The following is a 14,718-nucleotide window of genomic DNA, read 5'->3' as shown; positions in this document are numbered from 1 at the left end:
AACGTAAAGATTTTGTGTAATTACAAATTACTGTCTGAGTATTCCTACAGTGGAATTCTTTGGGAAATGTCTTCAAATATTTTTTTTTCTTCTAAATAATCAATAGAGAAGAAACACTTGGCCAACATGAAGGAGAACTACATTTAAGTTTGGCTTCCTGACATTGATTGTGTGTGAATGTCCTTTGCTCTGTCACCATTCTTTTTATAGCAAAATGTTTAATATTTTATATGAATTTTGTTTTGGACTCACTGAAATAACTAGTAAATGAATGAATGAATGACCTAAAACTGAACTCACAGTTCCGGGCCTTGGGTAAGGGATACGCCCCTGGAATGCCACCCACTGAAAATTGGGCCCCTCTCTGTGAGCGAAGGGCCCGTTGAAGACGGTGAGGATGTCTGCCATGTTGTACACACACACCGCGGAGCCTTTAAACACGGAGCTGAGGAAATGAGATGCATACTTTCAATGAAACACAACAGTGGTGAACCTACGCTCACAGCATTGACACCCGCCCAGGCTGGGTGGAACCACTCCTCCACCCAGTGGGGATAGTTCACCTATTTCCCCCTCCATGATCTGATGTGGTTTGACCCAGTCATTTTAAAACCCACTGCTTAACACATAAAGAGGCTTTGTTGAAAAGGAGAACGCAGGCATATTGTGCGAGGTGGAGATGGAGGAAGAAACACAGTGTGGAAGCAGGAATAACACTGAGCTCAGAGAAATCAGAGATCTCACTGTTTGGTTTGGCCGTGCTCTCTGAGGAAGGACACACTACTGTAGCCCTTCTACGATCCCGATGTGACAAGTGCTTCGAGGCCTGTGGCAGTGTCACCCCGGGTTAACCAGACGAATTCAATTAGTAACCAAGTTCCTCTAAACCTCCAAATCTGCCGGTGGTGACTTTCTGTTGAATGAGAATAGTCTAATCGGTTTATTCAGTGCGGTTTTTCAGTTACCACAGAGGTTTATATGTGGTATGTGGTGAACTTTTCTCTCCGTAATTTGAAATGTCAAAGATGACTATGTTTAAAGGATGTTCATCACGAGTTTGACAGCAGAAAGAAGTGCTCAAATTGAGATGCTCTGGGATTAACTTAAATCTGCATATATGTTTATCAAACTGCTTGTCTGTCTGTGTTTTAAGATAATATGAGAAAAGAGAAACACCAAGGAATGAGGCTCGGGTTTCATCTACCTGAAAAATGAAATAATAGAATTCTCTCTGCGTTCAAAAATCCTGCTGTCTGCTATCATCTGTGACAGTGGAACACATCCAACAATATAATGCATATTCATTGTATTTATCAATTTGCACTGTAAAGGTATCTCTTGCACACGGCTAGCAAAATGGTGCACGGCTGCATGTGGTCATAAGGGAAGAACATCAAAACCAAGACCATATGGTGAAGCCACCGGGACGCTGTAAGTGATCGTTCATCAGCGGAATAAGCTGCTCTGCAACATGACACATGACGTCTCTATGTAGCAGGCCCTTTGACAAGCACATCCCCTCCCGCTGATATCCAGTCAGTGATTAACATAACCACTGAGGCCTGCAGGAATGTTACAGTTGGCCCCATCGCCGCCGGTCTTACCTTGTGGATGTGAAGACTCCAAACACCAACAGACTCTTGGGCTGATCGGTTTCCAGCAAAAACACACTTTCTGTAAGGGAAAACACATATGTGCACACGTAGACAAAGGCACATATGTGGAGAGAAGTGTGTAAAACAAATTCCCCTAGATTATCACCCAATCCCTGCAGGTAAGATTGTCAACAAGTGATGAATGCATGAATTAATAACTACACATGCTGACAGAGGGCGTCTGATGACCTGAATGGAAAAAGCAGGCCTTAAATTCTGTGAGCTGATGTTTGTAGTTTTCAAAGTTAAGGCTAAGAAAGGACTGGAATAATACGCTCATAGACGAATACAGGGTAACCAAAAGCAACAGAGCAGTTGTTATGAAAATTGATAAAGGGCTACAGTCCTAATCCAGACCAAACAGAGGAAGCTTCATGGATTGTTTGTGGAGAAAGCGATCGCTGGGAACCAAGGAACATAAATAGTGAGATTTCTGGAATTAGGCTGGTCTCTGGTTCTTGTCCCCATATTATTATTATCATTATTATTATTTTTAAACTACACAGTTTATTTTAAACTCATTTCATGGACCATGAAAGTAAAACGTTGCTTGGAAGTCACACAACAAATAGAGGAAACACATGAAATATAAATGTGGTGCTTCTCTCACCAAGTTCATCAAAGTGCGTTTCAGTGCCGTCCTCCTCCAGAACGGAACACACCATCCTGGCTTTAAGGAAGGTGGTCCATTTGTTCACCAGGCTCCGCTGTCCTCCGATGTCATTCTGCGGACAAAAGCTGCACTTAGCAACTCGAAACCACAACACATACAATGCTGATTAATTTAGGCCCAGACAGCGGCACTTACAGGACACACTCTGGCCACCATCGTGTGAATATTTTTAGTATTTCCATTATTATCTGTCAGCCTCTCGCGGAAGAAAAAATACAGTTTGGCGTCATTGGGGTCTGTTCCATCTGGTATCAGGTGGGCGTCGATAAAGATTGGCTCTGAATGAAAGACAACAGCAAACTGAGACTTGTACAACAGGCCTCAATAAATAATAAATATTATTTGTGTAAATGAATCAGTATGCAGCATTTACACTCAGAGTCTTCAGAGACTGTGTGTGTGTATGTGTGCTCACCACTGAGCCATTTAGAATTGTGCTGGTCTGTCCGCACTGCATTTCGCTTGGTCAGGCTCCTGAAGATGGCAGCATCTGTCCCCATAAAGTCAATGTACATGCCTGAGAACAGCTCCTGGTCTGGAGGAACGCACACACACACAAACACACACACACAATGACAAAGTCAACAATATTCTCACACACTTTCCACAGCCCAGAAAAAAACAAGGCAGCAATCTACCAATACTAGTAAACTGATACAGCTGCATAGACAATTTAGATAATATAGATAAAATGCAGCAACACTTTATTTCAGGACTGATAAATAATGTTAAAATTGTTCAATGCTTGCAGAATCAACACCAGATTTACAGTCTGTGTGTGTCCTGGTGGTAATAATGTACTCAGACGCACCACAGAGGGACATATGGATGGTGTTCAGCCTCGACACTGCCTCTGATGGTCCCTCTGCGGTGTGGACTGCTGCATCACTGCTTCCACAGCGCCAACTTTGACCTCAGCTCTATTTGGCAGAGCGCCTTATTTCCTCCCCCTTTAGGTTCATCCCTCCTCCCCCTCTGTCCCCCTCCCGGGGCATCTCTGAAGCCGCTCGCTCGCTGGCAAAGCTGCTGCTGACACGGCAATGCTCAGGTGTCAGAAAGCGGAGCCGAGGGTGCAGCGTGTCACCTTTAGCCGTGTCAACAGCAAACCAACACTCCTCGACCAATCAGAGATCAAAAGGAACGAGAACTGAAGAGGGGCGTGGGCTGAGCCTGAGCCGAAGGAAACATCAGCCTGTGTGAGTGGAGTGAAATTTGAATTCTCCTCACTTTCTGTGTCAGGAAATTTATACTGTAATTATACTGCGCTCCTCTGTGAATATCTGTCTGTTTTTCAAAACAGGAGAAAACTGTTTTTGGACATATTTCTGGAAACAGCATCTATAAGCTTCAAGCCTCCAGAGGGGCCGTGTTCTTATCTTGTCACGATAATTTCTTTGGAATTATCATAATTATGGGTTTCTGGATTGAAAGTGGCGGTGAAGTCAGCGTCCAGGTTGTAATTATGCCTGGAAAAGCTGTATTTTTCTAAATGTTTCGATAAATCCAACTCGGCGCTTAATAATATGGAGGTCCCTGAAAACCTTACGTCTTTTGCCACCCAGAGTCAGTCATTCAATGTAATACAACCCAAACAGATAATAGACCATGCAACCAACTCTGAAGTCACACAGCGATATAGAAATGCCGCTGGTAGTTAACGCGACAATCATTCCCATCGCTAACTGCAATCCCATACGGCATGAGCAGCTGGTGAACTGTCTGAACTCTGTTTCAGCGGGTGTTTGGTGCTGCCACTGCAGAGGAACGAATAAAAGTTCAATTTCTGCATTTTACGTTTTTATGGGTGTTGAAGAGGCAGAAATCACGAGGAGGTAGGAGGCACCTACTGAGCATGACGGAGACTGTATTCACTTGAGGACTGAAGGAGCACCTCCCTTTGCCAGATTCCGTCCTCGAGTCGATGTGAAATACTTGTTCCTGTCACGGAGAAAAGCGGAAGTCAGAGGTTTTGAAGACAGTTTTATATGATAAGTTATTCCCTCTAGTGGCCTCTACTAAAGTAAAAATGCGCACCAAATGTCCCATAAGGTAGCCCCGCTCACGTTTCCATCCCTTTAGGTTTTAAAGAAGCACAGTTCTGGTCCTGGCCTGGTCTACTGTAACTGGCCCATATGGGGCAGTAAAAAAGAACATTCCATTTGGGAGGAGAGGAGGAATTTCCCTGCTAATGTGTTGGATAGCCATTCCTCCATCTCAGGTGGAGAGGCTGCCAAGTTTCAACCCCCCCCCCCCCCCCCTCCTGGTGGAGGACTGGACAGTCCAAGCACCTCTTAGAACAACCTGGGTGAATTATAAAGCTTCCTGACCCATCTCGATTTAGGTCTGGGGCTTAGAGTTTGTGAGTAGTTTATGGAACTTTTTGGTGGAAAAACAATTATTCAAATCAGAGCAATTTTATATGTCTTAGAACATGTCTGGAAAGGATCTTTAAAATAAAACTTTTCTTTCAACAAGTGACATCTGTTCATACTGATAAATGTTTCTGGGGGAATTTCTGACACAAGCGAAGCTTCTCTAAAAACCAGTGGAGCCATTACAGCCTACAAAAATTTAAAGATCGAATAAAAAAATCTAATGGAGTCTCACTCCTTCCAGTTTGAGCAACACTTTGACACATAGGACACAATAACATGACACATGCAAATAACCCGTCTGTTGCAGTTCTATCAAGTTTCAGAATAACATAATAGTCTGGGGCACGTTCTCAGGGCAAAGGTCAACACTGTCAACTTCCCACTACAGCAGCTTGTTATACTTAACAGATCTCTTCTCTTCAGACTCTGACATGTTTGAGCTCAGAAATTGCAAACAGAGCAGTCTGCCTTTCAAACAAAAAACCCAAATGACAAAAGGCACCGCAGTGCGGAAGGAGCCTGGTTGGGAGCTCTCTCACTCTGCTTATTAGTGTTTGGCAGCAGTTGACTGTCTGTGGCTCAATGCTGTTCACTCAGTGAGCACTTTTCTCCTGGAGGGCTTCCCCACACTCACTTCCAGAGCCGTGTGGCCGGAGATGAGAGCGCAGCGCCCAGAAATCTGCCCTCCATCCCTGGCACTAGAGCTCCATTTTCTCCCTTTTATCCTGAGTATCCCCTCTCATGGGGCATTAAGCTGATTACATGAAAACTTTTACTCATGTAAAGTTATGAAGTGTTTCACTTTTTCTTGTTTTATTGTGACACTTCTAAATTCCTAACAGACCAGTACACAAATATGCTATTTTTTTTTCTTTTAGAGACAATCACTATCTGATGGTGCATGATGGTTCTCACACACATCCCTTGAGGCATTTTTATGAAGTATTTTAAAGGATGACAAGGATAGATAATCTTCTCCAAATCCTGGTCCATTCCCTCGTGAGTGTGAAGTTTCTTTCTTTCATGTGCCCACCTCTGGTCTTCGGCCCCTGTTGATGTAAACGCAGACGGGACTGTACGCTCCGCTACCACACATGAACAGATGAGTTCTGTTGTAAGGCTGCACCACCCGGATGAAGTTCCCGCAGCCGTGCTGGAAAACACAGATAAACAAAGAGACACTTTTAAATTTCAGTAGGTGAGACACAACAATGAAAATGTCACTCAGATTTATCCCAGTGAAACGTTAAAGCTACAGTAGATTGTTATGAGTACAGCATGTTGGGTAAATTTTGTTTTATGACTGTTCTTCACTTGTGGCACTGGTACAATAGCTTAGCATCTTCGCCAGCATTAGCTCAGAATTTTCACTTGTAGTCACTTTAATGTTATTTAACCCCGCCCCTCTCTGCCCCATGTTTCCTGTCTGCCTCTGTACTGCTGATTGTCAAATAAAGGCAAAAAATGCAAAAATAATCTATAAACAAACTAACATCATAAAATAACAATAATAGTATGAATTGCAGATGCTCCATTCTCTTCTGCTGAAGTCACTGTAGCACTATGAAAATAATTTGTTTTATTTTTTAATCTCAGCTATGACACAATGCTCTGAAAAAGACATAACAGAGGATGAAGTGTATTTCCTGGTATGCAGCCAACGCGAACACCACATCCAGAACCTCTTTATCTCTCCTGAAGTATCTTATTCCATATGAGGGATTAATTCACTCTTATCTCACTTGTTATGACGGTTATACAGCCACATGCTGCACAATCAAATGATCCCAGATCTCACAGGTCTGGTATTAAGGCCAGTGGAAAAAGAGCGTCAGTGGTGTATGTGATATATGTAGGTAAGACAGATTACTGAGCCCCATACATCTCTGCTTCCACTTCCCAAACCCGACAGCAGCAGGAGTGCTGGACTTTGCGGCTAATTAAGCCTGAGCTTGCAGAAAACTACTGGAGAAAGGAAGAGAAAGGGGAGAAGAAGTGGGGAGGAGAGGAAGTCGTATCCAGGGAGCCGTCAGGAACTTGGCCACGGCTGCAGGAATGGCAGCTGCAGCAGCTCACGGTCGGTGCACAGTTCCACCGAGAGCCATTGACGAAAATATAACTTTTTCACCGTCACACACCCATCTCAGTTATTTGTCTTCCTCCTCTTTATCTCTCTCCATCTGTCTTGCTGTCTCCTCACTTTTATCACTGATTCATCTCATCACACTCTCCTTCAGCCCTCACACACCCACAGGGTCTGGGGCCTGCACCCGTATCTGATGTCAGTCTCACAGAGCCACATATATATACGTAGTCGTGTCCTGTTTTATTTTCCTCTCGTGTTTCCTAGCCATAGACACGCAACCTTCATGACGGCGCCAGATAAACAGCATCCAGCCTCATGGCCCCAAGTTCAAGTGGTGATCCCGCCGAGTTTAAAGTGGAGGCTTTTGAGCGAACGGCAAACAGAGTTAATCAACCTGGTTGGTCTATATTTCTCCTTAACTGCCACCCTCCGGCACAAACAATATGCGGTCACTCTGCGGAGCCCTGCTTGACCACAGATTCTATCGGAGGAGAGGAACTTAATATATACAGATGGGGAGGGTAACCATAACAGAAGGATGGGGGCTCTGATTCAAATGAACAAACTCATGAGAAGGGATGAGAGGCATTATGGATGAGAGAAAAAGAAATACACTGCGGTAAAAATGAAACCGGGAGAACTCAAAAGAGTTGGAAAAAGTGACCAAGAAAAGCGGGGGAAAAAAAAATATAGTAAGACAGAAACAGAAATTTTTAGAAGCCAGTCTGGCAGGGCTGCATGCAAGAAAGGGGATGACAGAAGGGAGAGGGGGCCATTGAGTGGCTCCACACAGAGATGGCTCACCCAAATATTTGTGGGAGCCTGTCTGAAGCAGGCGAGCTGTGACTCAGAGCAGCACAAATCACTCATTGACTGGAAACAGCTTCTTCTCTATGTCTGCGACAGCATGTTGTACAAAACCCTGGCTCTATTACCCCAGCTGCTGTCAGAGAACGAAGGGATGGTGGAGAATGTAGGGCGCTGGTCGCAGGGCAGTGCTTTTTATGGTAACACATACTTTTAAATTAAAAATTAGGCCTTCAATGTATGTAAAAACTTTCTTATGAAGGTTTCTTTTTTTAAAAAAAAAACAAAAGCCTCATTTTCTTCTTCTATTCCCCTGTACTCTGCATTGCAGTGTCTATAGGCAACTGTACGTGTACTTGTTCCAGAACAACCCAATTAGAGGAAAACAGAGGCGGAGGAGAAATGAGTCTTCAGAGTCTCACTGTATGGCTTCATTAAATCTTGTGGCAGCTAACAAGTGCTGTTCAGAATCAGGCCGGGTTATGAAATCTCCAGCGCCAATGAGCTGTGTCCCATTTGCAAGCTTTGATTCTGGTTTATTTTTTCTGCAGTGCTCTGTGGCCCTCAATCCTCCCACTCTTCACTCTCTTGTCCTAACAAACCGCGTGGATGCCAGGAGGACTCCGAGCCAGTCGGTGACCCTGTAGACATCTGCTGCCTGTTACACATGTGGTTGGACCTGACACAAGCTCACAGATGGGAGAGGGAATTCCCAGGAGGCAAACGCACTATTCTGCTGTGGACCCACTTGGAGGAACGGATCTGGGAACAGCATTGGGCCTAATTTTCTAACCAGTCGGATTGTAATGAATTCAACTTTACATTACAAAATGTTACAGTGCAAAGTGGTTTATGATACAGATTTATGTTGAATTATACCGTAGTATAATGTTTGCGTCTCTATTTATTAGTAATTTTTGTTATTTATTTTTTAATTAATTATTGTTTAAATTCTAAAAAGGTCCTAAGAGATCTAATAGGAGGTCTTTGGAATGTCTACTCACTGTAGGGTCTTTGCCTGCCATGTGGCATTCCTCTATCTTGCTGGTAGACGCAGGCCAAAACACCTGGTGGTGAAAACAAACAAACACAAAAACAAAAAATATAGTATTTAAACTGACAACGGGGAAATACGCCCAGGAAACCAGTAACAGATTGAGGGAGACATAACATGAATATGAGCAAGTTGAGGTTTGATCATATCCTGTTTACACAGACAGAAATCACAGGGAAAATTTATGGAAAGCGAACAAAACTAAATGTTCTGAAAGTTTCTGTTTCAATAGAAGTTTCAGTGTCAGTGATTACATCAACTACCGGCTGTGGAAAATGTGTGTGTGTTTTTAAACCCAGGAGAGGTGCTTAAAGGTCTAGCTCGATGAATACATCAAGCAATTTACTTGGTAAAAATGGATGCGGTGCAGCACTCCCTGGGGGAACCTAAATGCTTTTCCATCTGTTTATGCATTTCATGCCTGTCAATTACACTGAAGATAACTCCTTCACTGCATACAGAATCAGTTATCAGAGAGCTCAAGCATTTTTATGGCTTTTTTGAATAACCCTAAAATTGTTGTGATCACGGTAAATTTATGGTAATTTGCATATTATAACACACATTAGAATAATATCTGCTGCAGCCGTTTTGTGATGTACCTTGTGGTGATCAGAGAATAAAGATGCAGTATGCCAAGCATTGCATCAGAATATGATAACAAGCATCTTCTGACCTTAAGTGTGCCATGGGTGATGTTGTTGATGTCCACGGAGAGGACGTGGTCCTTACAGCCCACATACATCCTGTCCTGGTCCTCATCCATGTGCAGGATCCTGTAGTCCATGGCTGCGTCTGATATACTGTAGTGTTCAAAGGACTGGGAGGCCTGCAGGTCTGAGAGACACAGAGGAAGAGAGGCCGAGGAAAAAATACAAATGAGCTTGTTGAGAAGAGAGCCATTTTACTCCTGTTTCTTTAAATTAAATCCAAGAGGAACAACTTAATACGAGCCCACATTAATCTCACTCTGATCAGAATAAGAGATCTCCATATTATGTCCCTGCTTAAGCCCAAAGGATCTAAAAAGAAATCTAAGTATGACTGTATTATGACTTTTAGGATTAGGGTGCCAATTTTTAAACAAATCTCAGTTCTCGCAGGGGAAGACCACTGCTGCAAATATATATCAGCGGTGCGGCCGAGTCTGAGATAATGGGAAAACTGTCTCTAGACTGGGCTTGAGTTGTCTCGGGAAATAGATGAAACATTTCCTCTGTGAATTCCTCAATTCTCTCTTCCTATCAAGATAAAAGCAGCCTCGTCTGAACATCATGGAGTGAGACTTAATGAACACAGAATAAATGGCTCCTGAAATTGATCTCGCATTGATTTAATGGTAAAGACGCTTCTCGCTTCACCCAAGTTTCATCCGAGAAGCTGTGACTACTGAGGACATGTTGGGAGAGATACAGTGCACAGTGTATGAAAAAAGCCTTCCTGCAGAGTCTCTTCTACTCATTAAAAGCTCACATTGTTCACACACACGAAGTAAACATTCTCCAACAGTTATTTTCAGCCTATTTGCTCCAGAGATAGAGAACTCTCAACCATACCATCAAAGGCCTCCGCCGTCGAAGCCAAACTCATGCATATTTATCACTTTTTCAATCTGCGCTGAGAGCAGGGGGTGTGTGCGGGAGGGGGGGGGGCAATGTAGATCTACACCCTCCATTTCCTCCCCTCCATTGATCCTCTCTGAGCTTTCTTTGTATTCCCTCCTCTAATCAACAAACAGGTTGCCTGTGCTTTGCTTCAATGCCTTGGGCTAAAGTCACATTTTCATTATTGTGTGACATATGCTTTTGAGGCTGGGGCCTTTTATCTCGGAGGAAAGTGGCTTTTCTGTAGCACCCCTCACTCTGATCACAGGCCGTTGTTTGGCACAGTCGTCACGTAAAGCCCGGAGTGTTTAACTTTAAATAATGACACGTTAACCACTTCAGTCACAGACGCGTTTCCCACGACTCTTCACTGTCTACATTCACCACGTTTAGGTAAATTGCCTTATATGGTTAATGTCTTGAAGTGAGAGCAGGGTATTTTGGAAAACTGTGCCATCGGAGGCGAGAGCATCTTCTGGTGCCTAATGAAGAACACGCACACAAATATGCCTCGGTTTTTACCTGATGAGCCGGAAACAAGACAAAAAAAAGTGAAGGTGTCCTGTCAAGCAGATGTGTGATCGCACTGACCTCACACTTCAAAGCTGAGAAGATAGCATCGCAGATAGCATCACAGAGAGCACTGCGCAGAGGCAATATTATCCTAACGCTGAAAGGGCTAAAGACGTTACACGCCTTGCTCTGCCAGACTGCGAGCCACCAAGGGTGAAACACTAGCTAACAGCTAATTAAAAACATGCAAGGCTCCAAATTCTGCCAAAAAAACCCCTCTATTTTATACATCTTCCCAAAATAAGTCCTTGGAGGAAAGTCAGGAAAACCTTTTAGACCACAATACTGTACCTCACTTTTGCACTTGGAGGTAAATCTTAATTTAAACGTCCCTCTGGCTGATAGTTTCCCGGAACATGTAGGTGGCAGCTGTCATTTAACATAGAGCTGTTTACAGTGGATGGTCTGAGCAACAGTTTCAGTTTTACAATCAAACGTTATAGCTCTCACAGGCAGAAAGAATCTCAGCGGTTTGGTTAAACCTCAGTGGGCAGAAAAAGGGAGCAAGTAAAAGAACCACAGCTTTTTAAGTTATGTAATATTGGCCTGAAAGGCCTGTGAAAAAGGCAAGAGGTGAGAGAAGCAGCAGCCATTATGGAGTCCAGCATGCTGTCAAACTACTGTGGCTAAGCTAACTAGCTGTAGTTAACTTACTTGACTCATAGTTACAACAGGAGAAAAACAGGATTTTTTTATTGATTCGTATTTCTCTAAACTTATAGAGTACTTACAGAGTACACTTTTATTAATGAATGATTTATGACCGATTTTTTTTTCTTTTTCTGCCACGCGAGTGTGTTTATAAGTTTGCGCTCTGAAAAATGAGGTTCAATGACTTTTAACATCCACCCACTGTTAATTATCTTTTGGACGTTTTGGTCCACTCCTGCCTCTGCAGCTCTCTGTCTGACAGCATCCATCCAGAACATTCCACAAGGGGAACAAATTGTTCAGAGGGGTGTGGTGTTGGGTGAAATAACTGTTTAATATTATGGTGAACTTGGTATTGTTTTCTCAGTGGGGGGAAATAGGAGACTTTCATGTTCCCTCATGAGGGTGGAAGGCCGGTTAAGCCTGGTGCTGAGGCGGGACACAGCAGGGGTGTGTCACATGGACCAAGCTTATTCACTGAGAGACAAACTGAAACCCTCTGGAGCCCACATACCATTGGATCCAGTATCTTTTCAGTGCTAGGCTTTCGAACTCATACAAACAAATGAGTCACGCCTGCACTGCTGCTGCACTGTAGACCAACGCTAAAGTTCACATTGCCAGATGGTGCACCTGCTCTGTCAGAGAGGGGGAGCTGCTCTAAACAATTGTCAAGTAATTTCATAGTTATTCAATATATGCACTGGGACCAAGAGTTTACAGAATCAGTGCCAGCTCATAACCTTCGTATGAGGTCTTTGTAGAGGGAGGCTGCTACTTGTATTGAGTCCAAATTAATTCCCTCAGTGGCGTTTAACCAAGTTCTCTGACAGCACAACCCTGCAAATTTTCAAAATTAGATGTCACGAATGACAGTTTATCAAAACTGAAAACAAAAGCTGGAGCACAACTGTTTTTTGTTTTCGTGTCAGTGATGAAGAAATCCTCTGAACCACATGTGGGTTGTTAGTCATGAGTTTATATGCATTCCTCATTGTTGAGATCCCCCCTCTCCCGAGATGGAAGAACGTCAAAAGTGTGTGTGGACATCATTACTCCGGCATGGTCGAGCTGTTTGATGTGGATTTGGGATGCATAATTATGTATTCCACTTATGCTGAAGGATAGAATAAAGACAATAAAGTAATAAACCTCTCCTGCTTTGTGCAAGGGTTGGGGACCTGCAGTTTTAGGGATGATGTTTTGTGGAAATGCACAAAGGTGGGAGACTGAAAACTTGATAGTAGGACTGGGAAAAGCTTAGTATTGACTTTCTTGCTGGTGTCCTCACTGCAGGTGGAGAGAAAGAAAGAAAGAAACTGAAAAAAGGGACGGAGGGAGCAGGGTTTGAGTATTGACAGCTGGTGGGTTTTCTATTATGTATGCGCGCAAGTGGGCCTTACACTGCCCTGCAGACCTCACAGCGGTCCCCAGTGCCCTGCCTTTGACTTTGAGCTTTGACCCATGGTGCCCTATTGGTTGGATGGCAGACCACTGGCGATTCAATCCTCCCTGATCCATCCGATGGACAGTGAGGTGATCCGAAAGGGCAAGGTGGCGACCGGAGAGCTGAGACTTCCTTTCTCTTTGATGTAGGTTATTTGTGTGAAGTGGTCAAGCGGAAGCAGCACAAAAGCCTTTTGTTGGGCCAAGAAATGACAGCATTCATTCAATATTAAACAGCAGGTTGCTTTCTTTGGTGCAGAAGGAGCCGCATTGGCAGAAAACACTCCACGCATGTTGGCAGGTGGGCTGTAAAGCAAATTAATGAAAAAGCAAGAGGTTCGGAGTTTTGCTCAAAAGATTAGTTGATTTAATGATCAACCATTTTAATAACTGATTATGAGATACAGCCAAGATATCCTTGCTTTTTGATTCTACCATAAGTCAAACTCCAAAAACACTCGATCCACAGTGCAACTTCATCATGTTGAAATTAGATTAGTAAATATTGTTACTAAATTATTAAGTGATTAATCAGTAATAAAACTAAGCAACAGCTGCAGCTCTAGATCAAAGTCAGCAGAGGTGTCGTGTTGTCACAGTTGGCCTGATGAATGTACCTTCATCTTCAAACATGTATGTGATGTCAGCTGATCCCTGACTGATATCCTTTTTGGAGTTTCAACATTAAATACAGCTTTTGTTTCATGACAACAGGCCGTACGTTTTGTTTGTGCTGTCACTACAGCTTTGAAGAAAGAAATCTGAAGAAACTACAAGCTGTGATCATTGTGGCGGATAACTCAACACTCTGTAAACCCTAAGAATTGATTGTTCATGGGCACTGACACTGGAGTAATAATCCAGAGAGGAAACAAGCTACTGGGTCCCACAGAGTTAAAAAAGAACATCCTCTTTTATGTGACTGTGGTGAGAAGCCAAGTAGAAATAGAAAGAAATGCGGGCAACAGGAAGAGACCTGTCATTGTGGCCCTGTTTGTATGGCAGCAATTAAAGTGCGAGGGAGATTGGAGTGCAGTGTTGTGATTATATAGTCAGGAGAGGAAAGGCAACAACCACAAGGAAGCTTTCCTCAGATTTTTAACCCCACAGGATTTTCTGACAGACTTAGCCTCCAAAACCATTTGCGTGATCAAATAACCAAGTGTTACAGCAATTCTTCCAGAAGAAAACAACGCCTCCATGGTTCTGGTTTGGGATGTCCATACAAGGAGTGGTTTGTTGTAATGCAGCATCATAAAAATTAGAGATTCGCAGTGGCTGGAAAGTATGTGGGATCTTTATGAGAGAGGCAACTGTAGTTTTGGACCGCCCAGGTCTGAGGTTTCAGGGGCTAATGCCAACTGACTGAGCTGGTGTCACTTGAACAGCCTTAGCGTCCTCTTCAATTTGACGAGAGATAGTAAGATGTGGCAGAACACAAAAGGAAAGAGCGTAGCACGATGGTTTATTTTTGAAAGGGAAACGTGGTGCCAGAAACGTGGTTAACACAGCTGCAGTTTGTAAGATTCCTCCTGCTGTTTGCCAAATGAGGGAGTCACCTCGTGAAAATCCATCTGCGGAGACTTTTCTGTCAACATGAAAAGGTCATAAATCAGCATGGAGCAACAAGATGGGATTATTTTGTCAGAACATTAGCTAGAGCTGCTGTGAAGTAGGGATGAACAGCTTTGACAGAATTGACTGGGAGTCTGGAGTGTTGAGTTTTTTGATTAACACTAGTGTCTGAACACAAGCCAAAAGGTCCCTGCACCTAATTAACACTTCAGGGTCAGA

At 43.4% G+C, this 14,718-nt stretch overlaps 1 protein-coding gene across 4 annotated transcripts in view; it reads right to left on the bottom strand.

Moving 5' to 3' along the window:
• Positions 1-14,718, bottom strand: part of sema3c (sema domain, immunoglobulin domain (Ig), short basic domain, secreted, (semaphorin) 3C) — a 38,358-nt gene that overhangs the window by 13,561 nt on the left and 10,079 nt on the right. For all 4 annotated transcript variants that reach the window (XR_005892873.1, XR_005892872.1, XR_005892874.1 and 1 more), the window contains exons 3-11: positions 9,327-9,487; positions 8,601-8,663; positions 5,737-5,856; positions 4,176-4,266; positions 2,744-2,863; positions 2,464-2,606; positions 2,266-2,380; positions 1,605-1,674; positions 301-445 (exon numbers count right to left, since the gene is read on the bottom strand). Coding sequence is in view for 1 of the 4 variants with exons in the window: in XM_041029997.1 (XP_040885931.1) it covers positions 301-445; positions 1,605-1,674; positions 2,266-2,380; positions 2,464-2,606; positions 2,744-2,863; positions 4,176-4,266; positions 5,737-5,856; positions 8,601-8,663; positions 9,327-9,487 (1,028 nt within the window). In the remaining 3 variants the exon portion in view is untranslated. The remainder of the gene's footprint in view (positions 1-300; positions 446-1,604; positions 1,675-2,265; positions 2,381-2,463; positions 2,607-2,743; positions 2,864-4,175; positions 4,267-5,736; positions 5,857-8,600; positions 8,664-9,326; positions 9,488-14,718) is intronic.

Source organism: Toxotes jaculatrix, chromosome 22 (genome assembly GCF_017976425.1).
Source record: "Toxotes jaculatrix isolate fToxJac2 chromosome 22, fToxJac2.pri, whole genome shotgun sequence".
In the NCBI taxonomy this organism is placed as follows: Eukaryota; Metazoa; Chordata; class Actinopteri; family Toxotidae; genus Toxotes; species Toxotes jaculatrix.
The sequence above is the reverse complement of the archived record's forward strand: the minus strand, read 5'-3'. Positions and strand labels throughout refer to the sequence as shown.